The sequence below is a fragment of the Bombus flavifrons genome, chromosome 5, assembly GCF_040668555.2.
Source record: "Bombus flavifrons isolate JBK064 chromosome 5, iyBomFlav1_principal, whole genome shotgun sequence".
NCBI lineage: Eukaryota > Metazoa > Arthropoda > Insecta > Hymenoptera > Apidae > Bombus > Bombus flavifrons.
Window position 1 is genome coordinate 11,179,306 of NC_138446.1, and position 12,573 is coordinate 11,191,878.

The 12,573-nt window shown below is 25.8% G+C and overlaps 1 protein-coding gene across 3 annotated transcripts in view; it reads left to right on the forward strand.

The window, feature by feature from the left end:
• Fatp1 (Fatty acid transport protein 1) overlaps positions 1-12,438 on the forward strand; it is a 33,552-nt gene extending 21,114 nt beyond the window's left edge. For all 3 annotated transcript variants that reach the window (XM_069113476.1, XM_069113477.1, XM_069113478.1), the window contains exons 4-13: positions 1,648-1,798; positions 3,720-3,957; positions 7,402-7,636; positions 7,705-7,906; positions 8,048-8,240; positions 8,601-8,741; positions 8,845-8,982; positions 9,149-9,306; positions 9,501-9,654; positions 9,969-12,438. In XM_069113476.1, the coding sequence (XP_068969577.1) occupies positions 1,648-1,798; positions 3,720-3,957; positions 7,402-7,636; positions 7,705-7,906; positions 8,048-8,240; positions 8,601-8,741; positions 8,845-8,982; positions 9,149-9,306; positions 9,501-9,654; positions 9,969-10,123 (1,765 nt within the window). In that variant the 3' untranslated portion in view covers positions 10,124-12,438. The remainder of the gene's footprint in view (positions 1-1,647; positions 1,799-3,719; positions 3,958-7,401; positions 7,637-7,704; positions 7,907-8,047; positions 8,241-8,600; positions 8,742-8,844; positions 8,983-9,148; positions 9,307-9,500; positions 9,655-9,968) is intronic.
• The last annotated feature ends 135 nt before the right edge of the window (positions 12,439-12,573 follow it).

Consider the following 12,573-nt stretch of genomic DNA (forward strand, 5'->3'; position numbering starts at 1 on the left):
TAACCGAGGTACCAATACGTTGTTCTTTGAGCAAGTCCTGTAACTGTGACCGTAACCAATCTCTGACAGCTCCTTTCACTTCTGTTTTCAAGGGAAATCTGCGACTTTTCAAATTCATTTTGACGGGGTCAAAGGCATGAAAGCTGCAGGGGAACAGGTTTGGATTGGCGCGTCATGGCGCTTCAGTTCTTAGTGACATTTAAATCAGATGGTTAAGTGGCTAACATATTTATCTGATATAAATATCATTGGTATAAAAACGTATTTTTACTTCTACGATTCATCTTGAAATTTCGAAAATAATTCAAATTATACTTGTGTCCGAATATTTTTCGGATCGATTTGTAGATAAAATCTTAAGAGAAGCAGATAATCCAAAGTTTATGTTGCATACAATGCTTTTCAAATATAATGCGTTGATGTATACCTACTCACAGTTCATAATGTTAATTATAATTGGTTACTATTAGTTATTATAATTACTTGAATGATTACTTAAAAGATCTATTACAGCGAAATATTAATCCAGTTTGAATTATAGATTAGACTCTAATTAAAATCAAATAATTAAAATTAATTGATTTTTTCCTACAATAAATATATATATTTCTTATTGTATAATATGAAGATAATCATCAATCACCTGAATCCTTGTTATCGTATAACTTTCATAGTTGACGCTGTACAATGATGATTTCATAGTTGTGTCTTTTTCTAAACGTAACTATAATGACAATATAGGAATATGTTTACATATATATAAAACTTACAAAAACTAGTTTTAATACTTATATTCCCAATGCAAAGTATTTGTTCGTCATCGCGCATAATTACTAAGATCAAGTGAGAAATGTATGAGACGTGCATTATGTAATATGCATATTTTCTTTACCTAACAAGAATTTGCTATTAACCACTTTTTATTTTCTACTGTTGCCATTTTTTCAATATGTGCATTTGGTGTTAACAAATTACGCAATTTGTTTAGTGAACAAATCTCGGTTTCTTATATAAGGATGACAGTACAATTCAATTGAGTTGTAAATTCGCTGTTTAATTTACATATAGTATTACATATATATATATTAATTATGTATGTAAATTGAAAATAATAAATGTAATATAATAATATAATACAGTAATATATTTGCATTAATTGTTTGAGGTACTTAGAATATTTAATTACTAATATTTCGAATACGTATATTCTTAAACAAGATACATTTATGAGTAAAATAAGAGATCACTCTAATGATTAATTAATATTTTTACATTTAATTATAAAAATGTCGGAATGTGATATCGATTGGGGGCCAGGATAAAAGAATAATGATATCAATCAATGACAATATCTTCTCCACTGTATTTCTCACTACGAAATACGCAACGAAGTATCGATAATCATGTTCTCTATTTTTATTTTCGTAATGCATTTCACTTTCTTCAAATGAATTTATTTGTTAAAAAGTTTGAAAAAAATTTATAAATTTTAAAAAGTGGAGACTTATTTTTCAGTATAGACACTCTTCATAAAATTTAAAAATCTATTTTATGATTGATAAGCGAAATGTTAAAAAATTTTTTAATATACATACATATATATGTATTGATGAATGATTTTAACGTAAACATTTTTAACTTTTTCAGAGCTATAACACGGTATATAAAAGTTCTTTGGATTATCCGCAGTCACGAGAGGAAGAACAGAAGCATCGCCGATGTATTTCGACAACATGTTAATCGGCATCCAAATAAAGTTTGTTTCATTTTTGAAGATCAAGAATGGACGTATCAACAGGTAAATTTTATCAAAATTCTTAATCATTCTTCCTCAAAAAGAAACTCAAAAATATCTGTTAACATAAGTGTAGTTTATTCAGTCTCCTTATTATCATCCTTTTTTCTAATTAGTATTTGACAACTTTTGTATTATTTTATTATTATTATTATATTATATATATTAATATTCGGCACGATTGAGTTTCAAATTGCAAAAGCAGGTGTCATAAAAAGAATAATTGGTAAAAAATTATATGTTTCGTTATTCTAGTTTTCAATTTTCATCTTTTTCATATCTATTAATTATACTTTATAATAATACTATATGTTATTTAACTATTTAGTAAATTACTCAATCAGATTATTTTAATGATAGATCAATCGTTTATATTTGCATTATATAAAAAGGTATAACGCGAAAGGACAACTTGCCAACCTCACTGATAACAGCTATAATGATAAAAATGCGAGAGGATGTACATAGCTCTTATAAATAAGCCGGGATGAGATGAATAACGTAAAATATGACTCATTTCCTTTCCGTTCAGAAAATTGGACAACTTTTATGATTTAATAAATCTAAAATACTTTAACTCATGGGTTATTGAACCCTTCCTAAAAGATACTACATATTACAAATTCTATGCTAAAGATAAAATTAATCTTATAATTACACTCTCATTTATATATAGAGATATAATTTTCGTCGTACGATATTACCTTTAACTTCGGCAGTTATTATTTAATTAATAACATTTAAGAAGTTATGATATAAGAATTCAAATGTTAGTATAGATAGTTTTCATTACGGATAACTAAGATAAATGCCTAAAATTTCTTAATGTACAAAGTTCCACTGCTGATAACAGACATTTCTTTTTACTTTATTACAGATATAACTATTATGCTTGGTGAAATTATGCTTTGGTTACCATTTATCAGTAATCATTATCAATAACCAAAAGTTCTTTCCAGTTGTTTTTAGCTATCGTCATAGTGATTGTTAACGCTAGATACTGATTATTAGTAATTTTAATGAACATTAAAAATAACCAAGAACAATTTCTGACGTTAGTAATAATAATATACATAAATATTCATAAACTATCGTTTACCTTTCAATATGGAAAATATGATATTAGTGATTGTAGTAGCATAGTTTATATTCAGCCTGTTGGCCGCGAAAGAAACTCGGTTTACAATTATTTTCCCTATTGCCTTGCACTCTTACTTAATCATCTACACACACATCCATCTACTCACGCACACAATCTTATTTTACCCTTATTTTACTATTCCATATCTACTGTCCAGCACTTAATTCTTAACTATTATATATATTATATATGTATGTCTATTATCTATAGCATAAGTCTTTACCTACTAGTCTAGTCATAATATTAGACTTCAGATAAAAATACCTGAATACTAATTTTTTAATGGTAACAGTTATATCTAAGGGTATAAGTATAGTAGTTCAGAATGTTTCGCTATGGCTGGTAAAGTTGTTACCGTTACATAGTTAAATGCATACTTTTCTTTTGTCCATAAATGAACAGTTACATCTATACAGTATTATCTTTCTAGTTTCTAAGAACTTTCATGTTCGAAGACCTTAAAACGTAAAAATGCAAATGGTTAAACAATCATTAATCTTTAAAGCAAATAATTAAATTCCTATAAAGAAGCGATAAGTATTGACTTTTGATTATTAACTTGTCATTAAGTAATACGCTTTACTAACATTCATGTATTATTACTATAAATTGGCTAAAATGTCAGGACATTTATGAGTGCTAGTATTTAAACATATACACAAATGTCAGATATACATTATGATATGACATTTGTAACATTTGAAAATTTTCATATTTCTTTTTTCCTTTATTTTTCGTGGACATGTTACCCAGACTAATAAAATTCAATAAAATATTTTTCAGGTAGAGGATTATAGTAATAAAGTCGCCACGATATTCAAAACATACGGATATCGTAAAGGCGATGTCATTGGCATACTTCTAGAGAATCGGGTGGAATTCATTGCCCTTTGGCTTGGTCTGAGTAAACTGGGAGTAATAATACCACTTCTTAACACCAACCTTCGTAAAACTGCTCTTCAGCATAGCATCAATGTGTCCAAGTGTCAAGCTCTTATTTATGGAGCAGATTTCACCGATGGTAAGCGTAACAAAAATTATTTTTAAAATTAAAACTAAAGTTTTATTTATTCAAAAGTAATGTTTACCTTTCGATCCTTTCATTTCGATTGATTCATTCATATTTATTCCTTAAGAATCGTGAAGTTTTACAGTAATAAGAAGATAGGCTTTTGATATCTTTCAACATCTTCACGGATCTCCTCTAGCGTAAATTTATTTTCCGCTATAACTCCTTAGCTATGTAAAATGAAAAAAACATGCTTTATATAAAGATTGTTAGGTTTGATAACATCTATTCGGATATCGGAAAATTAATATTCCATCCCATTTAAAAAAAGAGGGGGTTAGCACCCTTTTCATCCTTAAAGAATTCACCTCCACAATATCTTACACCCTAAAAATGTTAGCCGCTCTGCTTCATTCAACACCTGAAAATTTTAGGTTGATATCTGCAATGACTTTGGGTAAATAACTAACATTTTATCTGCCTAATAGCCCAATCCATATGATATTATATAGAAATGAATTTTTAGATATTTTTCCTTATAACGTTACTTATTTGTAATTGTTTCTAGTTTACAAACTTTTTAGGAACGGTTCTAATTAAAACCTTCTAAGACTTTCTCATCGTGTATAGTATACAATGATAACTTTAGTATTGTAAAATTTTTAATGTAATGTTTATATATAATTACGCACATTCTTGTTTAAAAATTTTTCACATAAAACTACAGTAATAAATAATTTTAAAAATTTGTTTATTTCACTATTTATTTATTTATAATTCGTTACATGTTGACTCGAAATAACATGAATAATAGTTTACATGTTGTTACATTCTGTTTACGACAAAGTATAGCCTCACGATCCAACTGTCTTGTATATTGAAGCCGCAAACGGGGCCAACTTGACGTAGTGAAAGGGTTAACAGTATAAAATATGCACATGGCCAAGTGCACGCTAAATAGTGCGTTTCGTAGAAGTAGAATTTCATTCGTTAATTATTATTTATTAATAATTCACGACAGAGGATTTGCCAATACTCAACCATGAATATCTAAATTTAATATCTTTACTACTTTCAAGTAAAATGTCATGCTAATTTATGGTGGCTTTTAAATTCTGTTCTCACGGTTACATTTAATAAAATATTTAAACAATCTATAAGTTAATATATAAATTTAATGAAGAAAATGACAAAAGAAGATTTATGTAATTATGGCTGATTATGAAATATTTTGTTTGATAAAGATTTCTCTTGTTCTCCGTTCTCCATATCTATCAGTTATCTCTACTAATTACTTAGAGAAAAGCTATTATTGCCACTTATCTGTCTCCACTTATCTGTATTTTCATTTTAACACCTTATTTTTACATCGGATAGGTATTTCTGATAATCTAACAAGATAATTATCATTGAATTGGCAACAAAGTGTAATATTAAAAATTTCTTTTCCTCAATAAAAATTCAAAATCACTTTTATCTCTTTAAATAACATTATCTGAGTACTGATCGATATATGATATAAATTTGAGCAAGGTTCATTGATCGAATCAAAGAAAAGTCTAAATTCATAATCATTTTAAATTATAATCAAAAATAATCATTCTAAATGCATAATTCATTTACGTTTATAAATATTAAATTCTATATACTTTTTGGGAAAAATTGCAGAAATTGGAAGATTTAGAATTTAAAATTAAATAAACAATTAAGCATTATGCTTTCGTAGTTTACATTTGAGATATAATTTATAACACATATCATAAATTAATACGTATATCGTTAAAATAATTTTTATCAATTTTGATGTCAATTGTTTCACGCTTTTTGTTGTTCGTACAAATTTGTATAATTTGTCACCTCTTCGTTTGAGAATGAAACATGTATTTATTTTCCATTGCGTGTGGATCCTTTAAGCTAATAACTCTGGTCACAATGATTGAAGCAATAATAGGAAATAGAACTAACTACCCCAGAATGAAAGAAAATTGGGTGTTCGGTTGCGTGTCGTAGCCGATTGGACTCGAGTTCTATTTTATGAACGATTACATAACTCTAGTGGCTATTACGTTTATCGTTATTGTCGATAAACTTCAGTTATGTTTGTGAAATTATTGATAACAATTATTACTTGCAATATTTTAATGCCAATGATTCGAATAGAATTCTTAAGAATGTTTATCGTTATAAAGATTGCGAGGATTCTCTATAGAAACTTCTTACAGATCAAGAAATAATCTTTCATTATAATAATATAATTATAAACAATGTAAATATACTGTATGAAATGTATTCTACAAAATTTTGTAGATCACATTTTGCGCTCTCTTATTAATTTTTAAAAATTATTCTTGCATTAATCTTTCTATTATAGTTATGTTATTGTTTATATTTATTTTCATATACAGCGTATGTCGTATGGTATTGTCACCTCGATTTACGTTAATATTATTAACGGTAGAAAAAAATGAATTAAAATAAAGTTACATTCAAAATCGCCAAAACTACAGGTCTAAATAAATATTTATAAATCCTGACACTTCGGAGATTTGAAGATGAAGATAAGTGGACACGTGATTTTTTACAACAAAATTATAGTATATTTTACTCCAAGTAAAACCATCTCACACCTAAATAATTTCCATCTCTGGTAAATTAATTGTAAGAAGATTCTAATAAGAATTTTTTGAATATGTATGTACATACATGCACATAAATTTTCCTAATTCAAGTATAAGCTATACTTAGATTCAAAACTATACTTAAGAATCATAAATTAAATTATCTTTTATTACATTAAAAATAGACTACTTAAATATACATTGTTTAAATGAATAGAAGATGGGTATTTTTAATGAATAATTTTAAAATTTCTTAGATCCAATGAACTTTGCTTCGATATAACTTTTAATGCACTGAACTTATTAAAACATATGACAGGGTATAACAAGTTATAATTAAATCAGTACAATTATGGTGTAAGAGGAAAATCTAGTATGCATAGAAACATAAGGAGAAACAGATCGTTTATTGTCAGACATTGTACTCATGCACTTGCTTACTATTGATGTAAAAATTATGAAATTTTACGACGTTCAGATTTTCACACATATCCTTCTTCTAACAAGAATACAAAAAATGTTGATTGTATAAAATATGAAGATATCTTATATGGAAAAGTACAAACTAAAAGAATTATATAAATATCATTCATACTTTTATTGTAAGCTTTCGATAATAAAATTAATGAAATACGTACTTTCTAAAATACAATCAAAAGTATAATTTTATTACGATAAAAGAATCATATTCAGAAAATGTTTAAATCATTGTGTAAAAGAAATTGTTTCAGCTAAACATTCTTAATTAATTTTACCACGTTTTAAAAACTTTCATATTTATTACATTTATTTTATATTTATTAATTTATAATTATCTCATAATTATTAATTGTTTCAGCTATATCAGATATTATAGATTCTTTGGACCCAAAGTTTCCATTGTATAGAATCGGTAGTTTACCAAATTCAAAGACATCAAAATTAAATGACAATGACTTGGATACTCTTATGACCAACGTTTCTTCGGCTGCGCCAGTTTTTGAAGAAAAAGGTGCTTACCACGATCAACTAGTATATATTTTCACCAGTGGCACAACTGGTCTTCCAAAAGCAGCAGTTATAACTAATTCTAGGTAAGAAATATTAAAATTCTCATAAATTATAATTAATGCTATTTAATTAATTTTCTAATTCGTTCTAGGTTTATGTTTATGGCAACTGGTATATTTATGTTGGCAAAGTTTAAGAGTTCGGATAGAATTTATACACCATTGCCATTATATCACACTGCAGGTGGTGTAATGGCTGTTGGTGCAGCTCTTCTTCATGGTGCAACAGTTGTAATTAGGAAAAAATTCTCAGCAAGCGCTTATTTCGCTGAATGCATCAAATATAATTGTACAGTAAGTTCTATGCTTTTTAACTTTCTTCTATCAGTATTGAAAGAAAATAAATTTAAATTTCACTGCGATATTTATTCAAAAAGAGAATTAATCCTTGAAGAAATACGAATGTGAAAGTAAATAGATATAATTAACTTTTAGGTTGGTCAATATATTGGAGAAATGTGTAGATATATTTTAGCTGTACCTCCAAAACCGGAAGACAAGCAACACAAAATTAGGGTAATGTTTGGAAACGGTTTAAGACCACAAATATGGCGCGAATTCGTAGAGCGATTTAATATTTCACAAATTGCTGAATTCTATGGAGCAACAGAAGGCAACGCTAATATAGGTAGGAATTCCTATTATCTATACCAATCGTTAATAAAAATGTATTGAAATCTACGACTATTTTGTGTACTGAATGACCAATCGAGTGATTAATTTTTTATTATTCCTAATAAATAATTTGCTTTATCCAATGAAATATTTAATAAATTGCAGTTTTAAATAAAGTAATGAATAATAGTAATAAATCTAGTCATGAATAATAAATAACAGAATTTTTATATGCTGTATAATGTACATTTGTAAAAATATGCATATGCTCACATGATTAAGAAATATATATAATTTATAAAAAGTAGTTAAATATTTTATTAATGTATGTAGTAATTATATGATATTAATATTTCATATCCTATTCTTCTAGTAAACATCGACAATACTGTTGGAGCTATTGGTTTTGTATCTCGAATTGTTCCATCAGTTTATCCTATTTCCATTATAAAAGTCAATGCTGACGGAGAACCCATAAGGAATGAAAAAGGTTTATGTCAGTTGTGTAAACCAAGTAAGTATTTTCGTTAAATATAAGTTAAAGCATTCACCTCACATTTTGAATTGTAATGAAACTATCTTTTTTTTCACGTTACAATTTCTTATATCATTTTCAGATGAACCAGGTGTTTTTATTGGAAAAATTATACCAAACAATCCATTCAGAGCATATTTAGGATATGTAGATCAGAAGGCATCAGAAAAAAAAATAGTTTATGATGTATTTACCAAAGGCGATTCAGCATTTATATCTGGTATAAATTTATTCTAACTTAATTGTAGAATATAAAATTTGTTAAGCGAAGCTATTTAATATTTCTGCGTTATATTTCTTTATTGCAACTGTTCCATTATAAACTACTATATTATAAACTACTAATACAAATAGTCATCTAAATTTTGTTCATTTCTTTCTTGCAGGTGATATTTTAATAGCAGATGAATTTGGTAATTTGTACTTTAAGGATAGAACAGGTGATACCTTTAGATGGAAAGGAGAAAATGTGTCTACATCTGAAGTCGAAGCTATTATCAGTAATGTTGTTAGTTATAAAGATTGCATTGTATATGGAGTTGAGGTAAATAAAATATTAAAAATAATATTCTATAATAGTTATTCTATTATTTTTTAATAAAGAATATTTGTTATATATGTCTTATTTATATATGTAGTATATATATTACATATGGAATTTAATAAGTTTTAAATACTCTTTATTTCTGCACTATAAATTTATAGATTTAATTATATTTCCATACAATTTTTCGATAGATTCCAGGCCTTGAAGGTAAAGCTGGAATGGCAGCAATATATGATGAAAAAGCTACACTAGACATTAATAAATTATCAATTGATTTAAAGGAACATTTAGCAACTTACGCGGTACCTAGATTTATTAGGATTTTATCGAAAATTGATCTCACAGGTATTTTTGTATACATATCTCTATTAAACTCATTTGATAATCATATTAAAATCGTCTTTTTCAATAGTCGTAAATTAATCATTTGTTATTTATGAATGTTATTTTAACTGTTTCCAAATTATACTTAAATTATAAAATTAATTGCTTATATAATATCTTTTATAAATATTTTTATTTTTATATCAATTTTTCATTCATATCTTGAAAAATAATACATTTCGTTATGCAAACTACACTCTTACTATTTTATAAATTAAATATTATAAGCTTAAACCATTCTAACTTAGAAAGGCCATTTTTAATCACTATTTCAGGCACATTCAAATTGAAAAAAAAAGATCTTGTAGATGAAGGATACAATCCAAATAGGATAGGAGATAAATTATATTATTTAAACGAAAAATCTGGATACCAATTGTTGACTACCGAAATTTATGACCAGATACAACAAGGAAAAGTTCGTTTTTAAATTCTGTCCTGTATTAAAAAGAAATCTCATGGGAACAATTTTTGCTGCAACTCTTTACGTATGAAGTGAAGGGGTTTTCCATCTTCATTATGTTAAATCAAAAAATTGCTTTGTACTGGGGTAAATTGTAGCAGTAATTAAATTGTATAATTTCACTATTATTTTTTATATATAATTTTTATATAAATTTATACTTTTTAGAATTCTCAATATATATATAAGATACAAAATACGTCGCATTAAAGTCAGAATGAAATATTTTTTATTTAAAAAAGAAATGAACGTTATTTATTTTTCTGGGTTGGAGTTGTGCTTATTTGTACTACATATACGTTATAATATACATATATACACTATAATACATATTACATACATTAATATAATATGTGTATATTATGACATATGTCATTAAATCATCTTATATTAAAATTCTAAATTTATACGTCTAGCAATACATTCTGCATGAAAAATCAATGTTTTTATATACGTTTATGTAAATTAAAATTATATAAATATTTAAAAGAAACAGAGACTCTTATTTCATACTTATATGAAGCTTGCATATGTAACTTAAAAAATTGTAAATGCATACGAGGTACTAATATAAAATTATACGTAACCGAAAGCACAAATAAAATATTTATTTTGTAACATAAACTGAATATAATTTTTCAGAAATTTAGGCGTTGTTAAAAGTATTGTTACAAATGTTGTACAATTGTTTTATGAATTCATAGTAATTACAAATATACATGTCATAGATCATATGAATAAATACAAATGTTGATTACTAATTTATTTAGTAGTTTCATCCTTGATCTGGTTTTCAGAAGTTGATGACATACTTTCCAAACTCAATACATTAACGCTACTTATTAGATACTTTAGATGTCTCTTAAGATAAAAATCTTACAAACAATTTTTGTAATTTCTCATCCAAAATTACACATACAAATAAAATCATTCATTACTATTTGCGCGATCACTCTTGCAATTAGTGAAAATCAATTTAAAAATTCGTTTCAAATAAAATCAAAATGATTTAAAAATATTTGTATATTAAAATCAAGCCTTTGTACTCTGCCCAAATTTATTAAAGCTAATAATATAAACATAGATGATCACTGCTGCGGAATTAATCATTCCGATTATATTATTAAATTCTTTTAAAATATATCCTATTTTATTTTACATAAAACCACTGTTGTTAAGACTGATTCATGATTCATTTGAAATTTAAAGGAACTGAATCATTCTGTTACTTTGGTTTTGAATAAAAAAGATCTCATAATATCCTAAAACTTTAAACTTCTTATATCAACAATTTAATATATTTCTTCATTACTAAAAATAATGAAAATATTCATATACGTCGTTACATTCATCGGTATAATACTCTAACAATATTTGTAATTACTCAAAAACACTCCATAAAAAATTACTCCATAAAAGTTGTTCCCCGAAAATTGTTGTTAATTTTGCTTAGAACAGCTAACTATATTATGCTACAATGGTCGATATGAAGACATTCTATTGATTTAGAAAATGTCATTATGTAAATAATCGTTATGTCGAAACTCTCCTATAAATATAGTTAACATTAGTAAGGAAATCTTCATTTCATAATTTTATTTTTCTTGTAAACTATTTCTATTAAAAAGTTCTATTCAAAAAAAATCTAATACAATTCTATATAAAAGATATGTTTAAAAGCATATGATTAATTAAACAAAAAAAGAACATATGTTCCCATTCAGCTTTGAAAATTACCTATACTTACACCTAGAAAATATTTATTTGATCTTTGGAATCATACAACTTTAAGCCAAATCTTCTTACAGATAACAGTTTTGATGTAAATCAAGGTGATAACATAAACTTTGTATAATATGTAACTTATAGTACATTCATTTACAATTATTATGCATTTATAATTTGTAATAATAACATTTATAAAGATATGTTGTATTGTACCTATATTTTACTATATATTGTTATTGTTATATCATGTAAGTCTATATAAGTACATTATTGTTAATGTTATTACACCAAAAAGTGATACATTTATTATTAAAAAATTTCCACAATTAAAATTTGAGATAAAAATATATTTACATGATTAATATAAATATTTTTCAATATAGCAAACATTATATTATAATTATCACATTATCTCCCGATTATATTTTCTAACAAAAATCGAGAAAATATTTTTTATTCAAAATAATTCGTTTATATAAGTATCTGTTATGTTAATCTTAATTTATGTATTGATTAAATTCTTTTGTGATTTTATTACATAATATGAAAATATGGCTACTGGTGTACAATTATTATGACTGGTTATTAAAATTACATATTTTATAGATATTTTGTACTTTTATTAATCTTTAATATTATTGCAAGCTTTTAATTTATTATATACATGTATTAATATACCTAATACATAA